This window comes from Colletes latitarsis, chromosome 3 (genome assembly GCF_051014445.1).
Source record: "Colletes latitarsis isolate SP2378_abdomen chromosome 3, iyColLati1, whole genome shotgun sequence".
NCBI lineage: Eukaryota > Metazoa > Arthropoda > Insecta > Hymenoptera > Colletidae > Colletes > Colletes latitarsis.
In genome coordinates this window covers 31,574,039-31,589,774 of record NC_135136.1, presented here as the reverse complement: position 1 = coordinate 31,589,774, position 15,736 = coordinate 31,574,039, and the positions used below count along the sequence as shown (strand labels likewise).

General features: G+C 36.1%; 1 protein-coding gene across 9 annotated transcripts in view; it reads right to left on the bottom strand.

Annotated features, from left to right (window-relative positions):
- Window positions 1–15,736, bottom strand: part of Per (period circadian regulator) — a 95,641-nt gene that overhangs the window by 54,389 nt on the left and 25,516 nt on the right. For 4 of the 9 annotated variants that reach the window (XR_013079432.1, XM_076762314.1, XM_076762315.1 and 1 more), the window contains exons 5-12: window positions 15,507–15,705; window positions 11,575–11,799; window positions 8,321–8,505; window positions 7,814–8,098; window positions 6,043–6,189; window positions 2,484–2,730; window positions 1,499–1,887; window positions 475–668 (exon numbers count right to left, since the gene is read on the bottom strand). Coding sequence is in view for 8 of the 9 variants with exons in the window: in XM_076762314.1 (XP_076618429.1) it covers window positions 475–668; window positions 1,499–1,887; window positions 2,484–2,730; window positions 6,043–6,189; window positions 7,814–8,098; window positions 8,321–8,505; window positions 11,575–11,799; window positions 15,507–15,705 (1,871 nt within the window). In the remaining variant the exon portion in view is untranslated. The remainder of the gene's footprint in view (window positions 1–474; window positions 669–1,498; window positions 1,888–2,483; window positions 2,731–6,042; window positions 6,190–7,813; window positions 8,099–8,320; window positions 8,506–11,574; window positions 11,800–15,506; window positions 15,706–15,736) is intronic. The other 5 variants (XM_076762317.1, XM_076762318.1, XM_076762320.1 and 2 more) reach the window with 3 other exon arrangements.

Genomic DNA, 15,736 nt, shown 5'->3' with positions numbered 1-15,736 from the left:
GACGATGGGTTTAGTGTTAAGGGGCATTCTAGTGTAAACCTTTGAAAAAATCGTTTTTTTTTGCATTTTCTTAAAGAATACAGTTTAGAAAATATATCTGCAAATCTTTATGGCTAATTATGTATATTAAGAATATTTCACGTTTCTTCATTTCAAACAAAAAATTTAAAAATATCACTGAAACATGTATAAATAAATCTTGAAAATTTGACTGCAAAAGGTATTATATTTTATTCGGAAAAGATTTTCCAAGAAAGTCTAAAAAAATGCACTTAACAAATGAAAAATAAATAGAATAACTATATTTCCTTGAAATTGAGAAAGTTTTTAAACGAATACCCTATTTATATTGTTTATATTTATTATATATTGTCGCGTGGTGGGGCCATATAAGTAGACCCACGTTTCTCGAAATTAGAAAAAACTTATCTAAACAACCAAATATCGAGTTGTTCACGCTGAAAAGGTACTCACTTTTGCGGCGCATTGCATTGTTGAACAGGTGGTGGTTGGGGCACTGTGACTGATAGAGGCTGCCATAAATTAATATTAGCACCTGTCTGAATTACAGTTGATTGATCGACGCTCATGTTCGTAACCGTTGTAGCAACGTTCGCTGGAAATTGACCCGCGGTACTTGTCCTCGACACTTCGTCGTGTTTCGACACCTGATAAAATACAATCGAACATACGTTTTTTTATTTCGGGTACTAATTATCATACGAAAACGACGCGAAGTCAACCGTAAGCGTAATAACAAATCTATCAAATTGAAATAGAATGCAAAGTCACGATTGATTCAGATGTGTTCCTATACTTCACTACAGGTTTTTATCTATTTTTGTATAAATGATAATGTCGTGTTATTTTATAGGAAACAATTTATTTAATTACGTTTAATCAACATTAGCAATCTCGACCACCGAAATTCGTGGATTTTCATGTATTAAATTGTTCTAAATATAATTATCAATGACAGAAGCAGAGCTTGTCTTTCAAATAATAATCACCATGTTTGAATTTAAAAAGCTATCTTCCACATACATTTTTCACAGTGCATATTTTTATTGTAACACACAAATGGTATCTATTGCAGTCCATTTTCAATATTAATTTTCAACAAAATTGTAAACTCGTAGCAACTTTTGGTCATAAATAACCATCGACAGTAGTTCGTTGCCTCACGTATTAGGATTTTAATAAATTATTTATTGTTTTAAACGAAAAGGTCCTGATCCAGATGCCTATCAAAAATGTATTAAAATTTTTTTCACGCACCCAATGCTTATCAAACTAGATAAAGACCTGTAATAAAGTACAGAAACATATTTACAAATAACAAATTGTCTTCCTCCGGGAACACTTTCAATATATTCTATCCTTTTATTTATTATTACTTTTTCGAAACAAGGAATCCATCAATTTGAGGATCGATATGAAATACCTATTTTCCCTTCACTGAAACTTTACGCATCCTTGAAAACAGCGAAGCACTTACTTTGAAACTATCACCCTTCCAGCTATGGCTTCCGCTTCTCTTGATTCCATGATTCTGATTGATGAAATGCGCGTTAGGGTCCGCTGTTTTGTCGGTGGTAGCTTTTATCCGCGAATCCTTGAGTTTGTCGCTGTTCTTGAAACTGGAACGAAGCTCCCGGTGTTTCTGCATCATCAGCTTCTCCATGTCCTCGTTGTGACGATTGAGCAACGATTCGGTCAAGGTGGGAGGCTTCAAACTTTCCGTAGTGGTGGTGTTGCTGGTGGTATTTGACGTGTTTCCTCTACTCGCCGAACTTGTCTGGTTGTTGGAACCGCTGCTGAGATTTTCCGCGCTTCCGCTTCCGCTCGCGCCGCTTCCGTTTATCGGCGACATACATTTCCTCGCTGCTACGCGTGATAATATCGTATTAAAATCGACGAAACGGCGCTTGATGGATTGAAACAGTCAGTAAACGTAGTTATTTTATAGAAAATAATTTGTTTATTGATGAATTTCCCTTCATTAAATTGTTCAAAGACAGACAGAAGCCCTGCCATTGCTTTTATTCCACATTATATAATTACAGAATTTATGTGATAAATTGATTTATTACTTTATTTTTTCCTTGAAACTTAATATTTGATTATAATTTTAAAAATACATAAATGATTAATTATTTAAATTGACACTTCGTTTAAAGTTTTTTTAATTCAAAAACTTCATTTTTTAGAGTTATTCCCTTTTGTCTCCTATTTTTACAAATTATTTTCTGATTTTTTTCTCGAAAATGCGTAGAATTTCGAAGATATGTCTATTGACCCCCGCAACCGAAAATAATTTTTCCATGAATGATTTGAAATTTTTTAATTTAATTTAAATTATTATTCTTGATGTTCGTCTTATTTTGGCCACTAGAATCCCATGGATGGCCTGTATAATCAACTGTACATGCAACAAGCGATAAAACGAAGATGATAGGGAAATGTTAGCAAGGAAATCTCACCTCCTGAATTCGGACTGGTCTTCTCGCCCTCGTCGTTGCTGGAATTAATGTTCTCATCGTCGCTGCCGTACATGGTGGCGACCGGCGGTTTGCTCTTAAAGAACCTTTCAATATTCTCATTGTAGTTGAGCTGATTGTAACTGGGCGGCGTCTCGGTGGACGATTTACTGTCGTAGTACTCGTGATGGGGCGATATTTCACCGAGCATCACGCTGTCGTGCTCCTGTAACAAGGGATTGCGTGATCCCTTCACAAGTATATTGTAGCGACTTAGAAAGAAACGTCACACGATTTTCGTCACTGTCAATTGTTTTGCAAATTTGCATTGCGTTTAGCGGCTCGCGTCGTGCTGTTTTATTATTGTTAGACGTTCTACTTGGCTATTAAAGGGAAAACGAAACAGCCGTGCGTGATACTCTGCGCCGTGTAAGTTTATCTTCGATCTCGTGACCGCGAGAATGCAATATTTACAACGCACGAGCGACCAATCAACCGATTAATATTTCTCCAGCTCTGTGAAAACGTTAGTTGCTTCGACTACTACTAGCTACCACCTTCTTTTAATCTTCCCTCCCCAACCAAATTCACGGTTCACTCACATTTGCTTCCCCTACCCATTCCGAATATGTAACAAATTAACGGATTAACCCATTAACGACCAAATATTATTTTTCGACGTTTTTTGCGAATTTAGAATATTTACAACAATTTGCAAAACTAGCAACGCCTCGACTTATTACTTCGAAATTCTTTTCGAACAAAAATTGAAAATGGGAGAATAAATAGTAATAATATTTTGGTATAAACTAACGATGATCTAGCAATATTTTTTATAATATAAAACCTCCGGTTAAATTTTGCAAACATAAGATTTAAAAGAAACATATTTAAAAAACTTAGTCCCTTCTGAAATAAATACTTTTGATTGTTTTCGCAGAATAAGTTGTTCAAACTATCATAAAGTAAACTAATAATTAATGTTTCACTTTCGCATCGATGGTAGCTAATGGGTTAATGACGATCGTAAGTCTGCGTTCGATAAATTTAGAAAACAGTGCATCTAAGATTCTCTTAATCTCGTCTTTAACAGTTTCCTAGTGTTTTTTATCAATAATACGTAAACGTTAATTACAAAGATAGTATCAGAATTTTTTTTAGAATTCAAACATAATTTAGACTATACAGGGTTAAATTATTTAAAAGACGAAAGAAGATCAAAGAACAAAATGGTAAGTATTTAATAATTTTACAATGAAACGCGAGGGAACTTATTACACAATGTGATAAAACATTGGAATACCAGAAACTGTTAAAAGTCCTCATTGTTTAAAACCATAAAACATTCAATGTGCTAAATTTAACGTGTCACGATCGAAAGGGTTGTACGTGTTCCTCTTCCAGCCCCGCTCGCGTTGCCTCGTTAGTTTCAAAACCTTGTAAGTGATGAGACATACCGGAACTTTACTCACGAACATCACATTGCAATAATTTATAGATACACTTGTAGCCTTTCGCGTTAACGATCGTGAAACGTTTCTCGAACGTGACGTCGGGGACGATCGAATTCTCGGTTGCATCGTTCGATTGTGAAGGATACGATATTCGGAGTTCCTGGCAGAGAGATACCTAGCCTTGCGAAAGGAAAGAGACACGACAGAGTCGTTTAGAGCAATTGTTCACAAAAAATCGGGACAACGGAATGTACGAAGCGTTCCAATGACGAGGATAGAAAAATTGTAGAACGTGAACAATCTCTTAGCAAAATGCGCATGAAAACGATGAAAAGAAGTAACAAAGCATAAAGAAACATTCTCTTTGAGAGTTAGTAACCGTTCTTCGGACAGAGTACGTTGTCGATCAGATAGAGCAAGGACCATACAATAAGACAGATTGAAACAAACGTGTCTCGATTATGCTATCAGTCCACTAGATTTGCTGGACGTAGAAATCAGTGAATTGTATTAATAAATTCAAAATTCAAGGTCTGGGTTACCAATTAGCTACTGTATGATCCAAACTGTTGCAATCGAGGTTTGTTGTTGTTTATTTTTTCTTTAGGAAAAAAAAGAGGAGAAAAATTGAGTTTTACCATCATTAGCGAGTAGTAATATTGAATGGAAATGTAAATAGACTTACCAACAACGTGCCTACAAGGTTTTGAAATTGACGCTATCCATTAGCGGATCTACACAATTTTCACATTGTCCTCCGTCCGTGTCTATGTACAAACCAATTTGGTAGATCGTTCTTTTTCTTTTTATCGTGATCTGTCGTTCTTACTTACGACTAGCCACGTTACAAATTACGGTAGCAGGTGTGCGTGAATACCCTACACTAGCGACAAGTGGCTTTCGAGTTACTTTCAACGCAACCATCCGGTTAGACGTGACACCAGGCTGTAAAATGTTTAATCAATTGCTGTGTACCTTACTCACCTTGCACCTTTAGTTTTCCGAAAGATCTAAACGAATTCCAAGGACGTATCGTTCGGAAGCAGATCGACGGTTTTAACGATAATCGAACTCTTTTATCGAACATCTTCGAAAAGTTTAAGGACTGCTTCGCGAACGGATACGTCGACTCAGAATTTTCCCAGCCCTCTTACTTACGTCATGCTTTTCTGAACGGATCAGCAAAGAAAAAAAAAAACTCTGCACGGTTGAAACTCGATCGCTATGAATACTACATCTACGAACGATACGTCAAAGCGATACTTAGCTGTTCTCAAACTGTGCTTTATGGAGCAAATGATGGAGACGTTTGTCACTTTAATTTTAATCCTTAACTCGTATCTACTTATCATAAGAATTATCCTCTTCTAACACGATGAAAGAAAAATTCAACCAAGCAAAACATTTGAGCTCGGTATATAATGTTTTTAGCTAAAGTGAGCTCCACGCTTAAAAAAGTTTGAGAACTGCTCTTCTAGCGTGTTTTCAAAATACAAGTGCACACACATATAGTTAAAATATACGTGTACTGTTTAATTTATAAATAATTCAAATAATTACAAATAACGTAATAATGCAAATTATTTGCGTGAAACATAAATGTTCGAATACCTACATTTAACTGTATGTAAATAGCGACACGAAAGAGACAAAATCGTGGTCTCTAACAAAAAGTATCACAAGTAATTACAATGAAAAGGTTGAAAAGTTAACACATTGACTGCCTTCTGATCCACGGTACGAATATCGTCTAAAAAATGCAAAAACATTGCAAGACCATGATAGCAGACCTAGTATGGACAGTCGACGTGTTCACTTAGAAGACAGACGCCCGTAGGATTCGTTCGATCGAGTTTCAACTTGGAATAAATCCGTACCAAAAACAATATCGTACAATTCGTGCGACCATAGAGCGACACGAACGATGCGTTTACAGATGTAACAGTAAATTTCGATACCTTCCACGTTGAGTCGTCATAAATGGAACGTGGCATTATGTACAATGAGACTGTTAAGTATACTTTGCAGCATACCACCATAGTGCGTCATAGCGTACTACTAGCAAAATAGATAAGTGTCGGCGATACTAAAACGTAGCTAATAGTCACCGAAAAACTCTTGTCGTCCGCAGCGAGCACATCTTTGCCAAGACCGGATGCCCTCGTCTCTTGCAGCAGATTTTCCATGAAGGACGCGAGGTCCTTGCACCTCTTTGACACGTCGTGCTCGGTAATATCTGACTTTCTTTTGATGTTCTGCGCAGACGTACGATAGAACAAAAGAGAAAAAGTTGGGGAGTGAACGGGCACATTTGTCGCGATTAGCGTTTTCGTAGATACAACACTACGGTGTGAATCGTTTACTGTAACGTCTGTCACATTTTTCCCCTTTCAACATGGACAGAAACTCTATTAAAAATTTATTAGGGGATTCTCGTTAACCCCTTAGCGTACGGTTTAATTGCAAATTATTTTTCAAACGTTCGTGAAAGGAATGGAGAATAAAATAGATTTGTTTTACATGTAAAAGACTTGGCGACGACTAAATAGATTTATGATTGTGTAACTTGGCATTAAGAACTTGTAATGAGTCAGACTCGTCATTGTACGGCAAGGGGTTAAATGAACATATCGAAACAAAAAAATAGTCTCCAGTCGAGGAATTAAAAGAAATTGATTAAGGCTTGATGGAAAATGTTATAAGCGAAATGAAAACGAGAATTTTTCAATGTATTTACCGTTGTCGATCAGATGCTGATTATTAAGAATAATTTATATTACGAATGATTTACAAATAAATAGTTTTTAATAAATGAACTTATACTTTTGTTCAACTTGCGAACAGCAAAACTTTTTTCTATGACATTTTGTGTATTGTTTACGTAATTTTACAAAATAAACAAAGCAATAATTCGACCCTTAACAATAAACGAAACAAAAATAAATCAAACTTATAATGTTGACCAAAAGTTTAGTTAAGACGTGCATTTACGACAGCCTCGTGAAATCTAGTAATACTGACAAGGTATACGAATAGACTTACATCCAATGAATTTTTTCGGTCCATTTTTCTGGAGCTCTAGAGTCCCATTGCCCTAGTGAAGACCAAGGAAATGTCAAGAAGTAGGACTAATGAGGTTTTTCTCACTTTACGAGGTTAAGGAACAACTTTTCGACCATTCTTAGATTTTTTAAATATTCTTCACCAAAATACACGTTATTTGCATTTTGAAACTTTGAAATCCTCCAATCCGTTCAGGAGTTATGATTTTTTAAACATATGCATGAAATTTCAGGGGAATCATTCATTCATGGTCAGACATTGTATTTTCGGTGAAGAATTATTTTCTCGAAAGTGCGTAGGAATGGGGGGGGGGGGAGGTATATGTATTCGCCAAAAATTATTGTAATTGACCCCCACAACTAAAAATAATTTTCTTTTTCGCCAAAAAATTTCAGCACCTACTCCCTGTCAATTTTTCTTAAAAATTCGTTTTCGATTTTTAGTAATTTTGTTTGATGCTCTATAGAAAAGTTGCCTAATACTTTCTTGTAGGTATCCATAAGCTCTGCTTCAGAAATAAATTTCAGTAAAATACATTCACTATTGTAGGAGTAAACTACTTCTTCCTCGAACCTTCGAAGCTATACGAAGCGCCAGAACTCATATACAAGGTGGCTATGCATTAGTGTAGTAGCCACGAAAGTCCATAAAGTGTAAGATCTACTCTTATACCTTGTCTGTGCTAGTACTATGACGATAGGGCAAACTGATCTATTATAGGGCCATCGTACTATGGTTTACCTTAGAAACACGATCTAGACAAAATCTCGTAAACTATACCGCTGGTTCAAGATGGATCATCGATGGAAAACATACCTCGCTGAGAAGTGTACGTATCTCTCCTTGTATGATCTTGGCCTCTTTGAGCACCTCTTCGCTGATGTTGTCCAGCTGACCGACCTCCGTGGCACGTGGTACACGGAAGATATCGGGATACGCCGGACCTTTCAGTACCCTGTGTTGACCTACGACAAACTCTAGTTTTTTCGTCCATGGATTGATAAAGGACGACCACTCGGTTTCGAGGACGACGTAGCCTCCGTTCTGCACTCCGAACCTGTAGGGTTTCGATCTGAAGGAGACACCTTCGAGCTTGATCACCTGTTTAACAATATAAATATGAGTAATCGTAGGAATAAGGATTCACACGTCGTTCGACGTTCGGTTGTCGGGACTCGCTTGCTCGCACTTTTTCTGCGGATTACATTCTCATTCATTTTTTTTTTTTTTTTTTGCTCTACCATTCTCACGTATCATTTTTTTTTTCTCAAGCGTATACTCGATCGAAACCTAAAGTGTTTCTTTTTCTGGGCGCATGCTCACAGTCTCATAGATGTCTTTGATGAAGGGCAGATCCTCGGGATGGTAGAAGTCAAACAGCGATCGACCGACCATATCCTGAGGTAGATAGCCAAAGTATTGGACTACGTCGGGATCAACATGGGATAAGTGGCACGTCGCTGTGTGGCGGGTCGTGAATATCGAAGATATTATTGTTTCTTCTGGCGCTGCGGATAACGATAATAACAAAGTCGAGGTCATTCTCTCTCTTGCTAGGAGTTTCCTACACAATGAATTTTTTTTTTATTTTTAATGATACGCATTAGCAGTCCGCCGGCGAAGGTGGGCCAATTCCGACCCGCATACTGTCCGCCATCGAACGATTTATACATCGTTTATAGTATCAGAATCGAGTTGAAAACTCAGACTCGCTCTTTATCAATTCTTCTCGGTCGCTTAACGTTTTCATTGACTTCGTTTGTCACACAGTAATAGATAAGAAAGTGTTTTAGTGGCCTCTTTAGACTCTAAATTGTAAGACTACAACTCAGTCATTCTTAATTGAAAAATCAAGCAAAGAACTTTGAAAAAAATCAAAAAACTACTATGTCTTTTTCTGAAAAGCGTTTTCAGTGTTATGTGTGCACATGTAATAACGATACACATTGTTCAAAAGATAAAGAAAAATTTGTAAACCTTGTGAAGTCAACCTATCGACTACTTTATGCACAAATCGTGGAAATATATAACAAATAGTTGTATATGTGTTGAATATTTTTTATAAATAAATGCTTCTATTTCGAAGGTAAATCGTAAATTCATACTGCATAAATATATGGATTTTATTATAAGTGTGGGTAGAAGTGACCCAGCTCCGTCGTCCGACCATCTGCCATTCGATTGTTAGTAGCGACAGCTTGATCCGCAGAAAAGCCTGCGCAACTTTCGCATAATACGAGACAATTTTGAGAAACGCAGGACGAAGACATTGCATAAACCTCTCGAGCATTTTGGCATTTTCTACGAGAACCTTTCGAACTGGTTTCTCTCAAGATTTGTACAAGCTGTAGAATCAAAGATACGTATAAAGAAATGATGGAAAAATTATATGTCACGATCACCACAGAGATCTACAAAAAATTGTCAATAACTAACTTTTTCAAAGTAAAATTCTTTTGATGATTGCATCGTATTGAACTTATTATAAGAAACTATATGACGCAACTCGATCGTTCTCTTGAATGATTATATTACAGTTTTATTAATTTATACATTTCTCACATTTTAAAGAAAAAACTGAATCGTTAAGATCAAGTCTGTAATAGTCTTCGTATTTACAAATGTGAATTTGTCATCACTAAGCTGGTTTTGACTACTTGACTTGAGATTCTAAATAGTGTAATTGTTACCGTCTTAGTCTATTACTGTTATTTGAACTAACAGTTCATCATGGTTCGACGACGATATAAAAGCGTGTAAGGAATAATGGAAGACCAATTTTTAGATTTGACGTTTGTAAATACAAAACTATTACAGACTCCACCTTAATGATCCAGTTTTTTCTTTAAAACCCAGGAAATGTATAAATTATTAAAACTTTAATATAATTTTTTAAGAGGCTTTTTTCTTTACAATTAGTACAATACGATGCAACCGTAATATAGTTTAATCTTGAAAAAATCGGTCAAGAACAATTTTGCGGGCAGAAGTTTTGGTAAATCGCCGATTTAGAGGTGTAAACTCATACTGTGGTGATCGTGATAATTTTGGGACATCTTGTACAGTAGTGGACTAAAATTTGCAACGACAACATTCTTGATAGATTGTCATACTATATTATGGGTATTAAACAGCCAACAATTAATAGTTGATCTTCCAGTCACATGTACACTAAAATTTTATTTTTTTTTAAATTTTTAAAAATCTTTTGTTAAGTCTATATTTACAGCATGTTTCACAAGAGCGTTGGCTTAAATATCTAAGAAAGTAATAAGTATTTTTGAAAAATTCAAAAATAGGTTTAAAGTACACATATACCTCCTTTATTCTATTATTATTATATATTATTAAACTATATTCCAGAATAAAGGAGATGCCACACAATGTTAGATAATTACATCGTACATACATATGTATACTTTAAACCTATTTTTTAATTTTTCAAAAATACTTATTGCTTTCTTAGATATCAAGCCAACGCTCTTGTGAAACATATTGTAAATTAGCACAAGTAACAAAAATGTTTTAAAAAGCTAATATTTTGTGGAATAACTTATTTTAAATAATTGTAGCATTAATTTTGCACAGTATTTATTAAAATATTGTTTCACTGTGTTTCATTCTCAATGCAAACCTCGGTGAAGATAAATTTATATCATACCTCTTATCAACTGTTTCATATTTTCCAATAATATTTGCTAATTCAATAATTTTCTCTTCTTACATGGCGATACAACAATGTCTCTGTATTCTGGTCCGCTACTGCAAGTGTTAATATCGAGGCAAGGATACAATAAAGCAATAAGTGAACTTCGGTCCGTCGTCGACAGGAAGATAACATAAACAAGCTTTAAAGCGAATTAACAATCACTGTGCGGCTTAAATTTATTTTAGTCTACAATTTCAATGCGACGTTACAAAAATTGGATTGGCATTTAATATTATTCGTCAATATAAAGACACACGACTAGAAAGAGAAAGAAAAATGTTTGGTAGCATTGTCAGTAGTACTGTTTGTAGGATTAGTTAGTTATTTCTCTTCCTCTTTTTATTAAAACACAGAATAAGCAATGTTAACGATAAAAGATCGCTACGTGTTTAACAAGCAAAGCATAGTAAGCTGTTATCTATTCGTGAAAAATGACGAATGAATTGTTATGTTATTTCTTTTTTTTTGTTTCTCGTTTAAATGAATAATCGAAACAGTGGTCTCCAAACTGAACGAAAACGATACACTGGCCAGATGATAAGAAAACGAATAAATGAAAAAACGACAAAGATGAGGAACTATCAACATCGTTGCGATTTTCGTGTGAACGTTTCTAATTTATTAAAAATTACCTTCTGTTTAAGGCACGTCGCCATGGAAACCACCGAGTCATTTAGTATCGCTGAGAAGACAGGACCAACAAAATGACTCGATCGTAGTTTCTTAGTGAAAATTATTTGTTCCCCATCGTTTATATTTTATCTGTATTCAGCTTGTCGCGGGCTTGAAAATTACCGATCAATTTCAAAGAGAATTTATCGAGTCTTTTTGTTAGTCAGATCTCCTCAAAGATCTTCGATCGTACTACCTTTATATGCAGAATGAACAGGTTGTGCTGTGACCACCAGGAAGATTGCTTTATGTTGTTGCTCGGTCACGCGATCTCGGAAATCTCTGAACGACAGGGTCAAGTGGAACGGAAGGTACAAATTCGACCTTGCTTCTTTGTGCTGACAGATCGAGTGATGGTGAACGGCGGATCTAATATATTTCCGCAATCCGCAAAATAAACTTGCTCTTCTGCCATTAATACCTGAAAAAGAGATTGTTCCTCGATAATTTTACGACAAACCGTATGATAATATTGCGTTATCATGCATACACGTGACACGAAATAATATATTGAATATATTAAATGTATAGTTATTATAGACCACTACTACAGTCTAATAAAATAATTTTCTGTCGATCACGAACACTCAAACATCGTATATGCTACTATGGTGTTCTGCAACGCGTGGTACAACAGACACGGTTCGTCAGTCTATGTTCGACAATAAATCGTAAACATAATATAAATTTTTCTTGGGAAAATTGCCTTAACCCGTAAATTAGATACAGATTTCCATTCAAGCGCGTAATTTTATTTCGGACTGTAAGAATGAGGAAAATCATCATGAAATATTTAATTAATCGAGAACAGAGCCGAAGCACAGATTCTTACGATAATAGGAGAATTATTAAGGAAGTTTGTCGTAATACATCTACAATATATCTTTAAAATCTTTTACTTATACTTTTTTATGTATTACAGAGTCAGTTTCTTTTTTATTTGATCGCTCATTGCTGTATACTATACATATAGAGGGTGTTCGGCCACCCCTGGGAAAAATTTTAATGGGGGATTTTAGAGGTCAAAGTAAGACGAAAATCAAGAATACCAATTTGTTGATGAAGGCTTTGTTAAACAGTTATTAACGTTTAAAGTTCCGACCATACTGAATTTTTTTCTCGAAAATGCGCGAGATTACGAGGGTATGTCTATTCACCAAAAATGATTGTAATTGACCCCCGCAACCGAAAATAATTTTTCCAAAACGATTTGAAATTTTTTTTTCCGTCGAAAAATTTCACACCTTCTCGAATTTTTTCCTAGACAGTGGATAGGATTTCGGAAGTATGTCTATTCACCAAAAATGATTGCAATTGACCCCCGGAACCGAAAATAATTTTTTTAGAACGATTTGAAAAAATTTTTTTTCGTTGAAAAATTTAGACACCTACCCCCTGTCGATCTTTCTTAAAAATTACTTTTTCATTTTTAGTAATTTTGTTTGACGACTTACAGAAAAGTTGTCTAATACTTTTTTGTAGGTACCCATGGGCTCTACTTCAGTAAAAAGTTTCATTGAAATATATTCACAATTGTAGAAGTTATGGCTGTTTGAAAATTGGACCATTTTTATGGGGTTTTTCTCATTTTGCGGGGTCAAGGACCAACTTTTCGCATATTTTTGCGATTTGTACATATTCTCCATCAAAATACGCGTAGTTTGCTTTTTTAAACATTAAAATCGTCCAATCCGTTGAGTAGTTATGATGTTTTAAAGAATCGCATGAAAATTCGGGCAGACATTTCTGGCCAGAAATTAGATTTTCGGTAAGGAATTTTTTTCTCGAAACTGAGTAGGATTTCGAGGGTATGTCTGTTGACCAAAAATGCTTGCAATTGACCCCTGCAACTAAAAATAATTTTTCCAAAACGATTCGAAAGTCTTTTTTTTCACCCAAAACTTTCAGCACTTACTCGTATTTTTTTCTCGAAAGTGGGTAGGATTTCGGAAGTACGTGTATTCACCAAAAATGATTGTAATTGACCCCCGCAACCGAAAATAATTTTTGCAGAACGATTTGAAATTTTTGAATTTAATTGTTAATAACTTTTTAACGAAGCCTCCATCAACAAATTGATATTCTTGATTTTCGTCTTATTTTGGCTTCTAGAATCCTGTATTAAAATTTTTCCCAGGGGTGGCCGAACACCCTGTATACATTGTTCAGCAATGAGCGATCAAATCAAAAAGAAACTAATTCTGTAATACGTTTCCATGTCATCGAATTTGAAAACTTCAAAAACTCGGATTTACAAATAAATAAAACATATAGACGACCAAGGAGAGATCCTAGCAGGACTCCAGATAGAATAGTAATATTTTTTCTTAGATATCGCTAAAGTTAACCACCTGTATACTTACTATAGTAACGACTACGAGCTCGATACTTACGCCCCCTGGATTGGAGCAACTCGATACCGACAACTCTTGCGTCGCATGACTCGATACAGACAATCCTGGACCAATGGAATATAATACAGACGAGCCCGAACTCATACAATTTAATATAAATAACCCTGGTCTCGTAAGACCTGGTATCGACCACATCGGACACGTGAGACCCGTACTCACGATACCGGGTCTCATGTGATACGATGTCAACGATACCGAATTCTGAGACCCAATACAAACGATCCCGAACTCGTGAAAGTCAGTACCAACAACATCAAGATCAATGTCCCCGCAACACAGATACCACAGGACTTGTATGAGCCGATACAGACGACCCCAAACACATGGGGAAACGATCAAATGGAAAATAGCAGGCCCAGGGAATTTTAAAACAACGATCGAGGGTTCGTGAGATCGACATCTAGATCTCTGAGTTTTCGAGGTTCTTGAGTCCCGAGGGATCCAGAGATATTATGATGATTATGAGATTTTGATGATGTCCAGAAATATAATTACAAAATTAAACAAGTATTCAAACATTAATGTTTCAACACTCTTCCCTGTAAAATACGTACAGACTTTCAAACTTTAAATCTTGACTCCTGATACAATATACTCGTTGGAATAAAATATTTTGCAGAATGACATTGTTCTACTTTAAAGTTTACCACTTAACAAATCTTCAACGTTTCCAATGGGGTTGAAAGTACCTAAAGTCTCGATGGTTCAACAAACTAACGAGAGAAGTCAGAATCAGATGCAAAGCTTATTGATTTTAATAAAACTTGGCAGGGTACTAGATTCATGTCAATTTTTATAAATTTATTAACAGCAGAATAATCTGAGTTGAAAATGGAATGATAAACCGTAAATGTAGAATAATATGATTGGGAACGCGTGAAATAAAGTACAACTTGAATATCGGTGCAAGTAGAACAAGCAAGGAATGAACAGACGTACCAGACAGATCGTACTCGATCGCATGCATATTCCACAAATATTCAAATTCAATTATCACAAAAACGAAACACTCTACGAACTAATTTTATCGAACATTTTATAAATACGTTTCTCAAAACTGGTTGGTCATATAGTATAATTTTGTGCCAAATTTCGTTAAAATTCAAGACTAGCATGGCTACCTAAAACCATCGCGACGTCATATCATCAATCTTTGAGTTTAATAGCGAGTTTTTCGATTTCGGGGTTCTCGTGTAAATGACTCTTGTGAATTGACAGTCGTCTGTACCAAGTCGTCGTCAAGAGTAATTTCTATCGACATCGTTGGAAATCGTCGGTATCGAGTTTCGTGGGCGTTTGTGCTGAGTGTCATATTGCTGGAGTTACCTGAATCAGATCGTGTGCGTCTTGTGTCGTCAGTATTAGGACCCACGAAAGCGAAATTAACGATATCAAGTTGCACGTGGCCAGTGTTGTTTACATCGTATCGTACAAGTCCAGGATCATCTGTGTCGCGTTCTACAAGATCATGACCGTCTATATCGATTCATACGAGTCTTGTGTGGTCGGTAGCGATTCCTACGTGTTCAGGCACGTCTGTGCTGTGTCCCACGGGTTGCGCTAGTTATGCGAGCCTCCTTTTCCATGAACACATCTTTCGTTCGTTTTAAGCGCTTCGATTATCTCTCGCGTCTTTCACGTTGTGTCAAAGCGAACGCTAACAGTCTCATCGCGTGCTATGTCTATTGTTGGAAAGGAGGACTTTAAATCATACCTTTCGGCCTGTCTTCTTGGGGCGATGCTACTCCGCGAGTGATCTGATCAGCCAAGGTAGCCTTATCTTTAGGATGCACGTAGTCGATGAAGGAACGGCCAATCCACGCGTCCTTTGGGTATCCTAGAGCTGTGCATATCGAGGAAGTCGTGTATAACACGAGGCCGTCGTGCATCGAAATCACTGCGCAAAATCCCTCCTATAGGATACAATATAACTGCATTAAATTT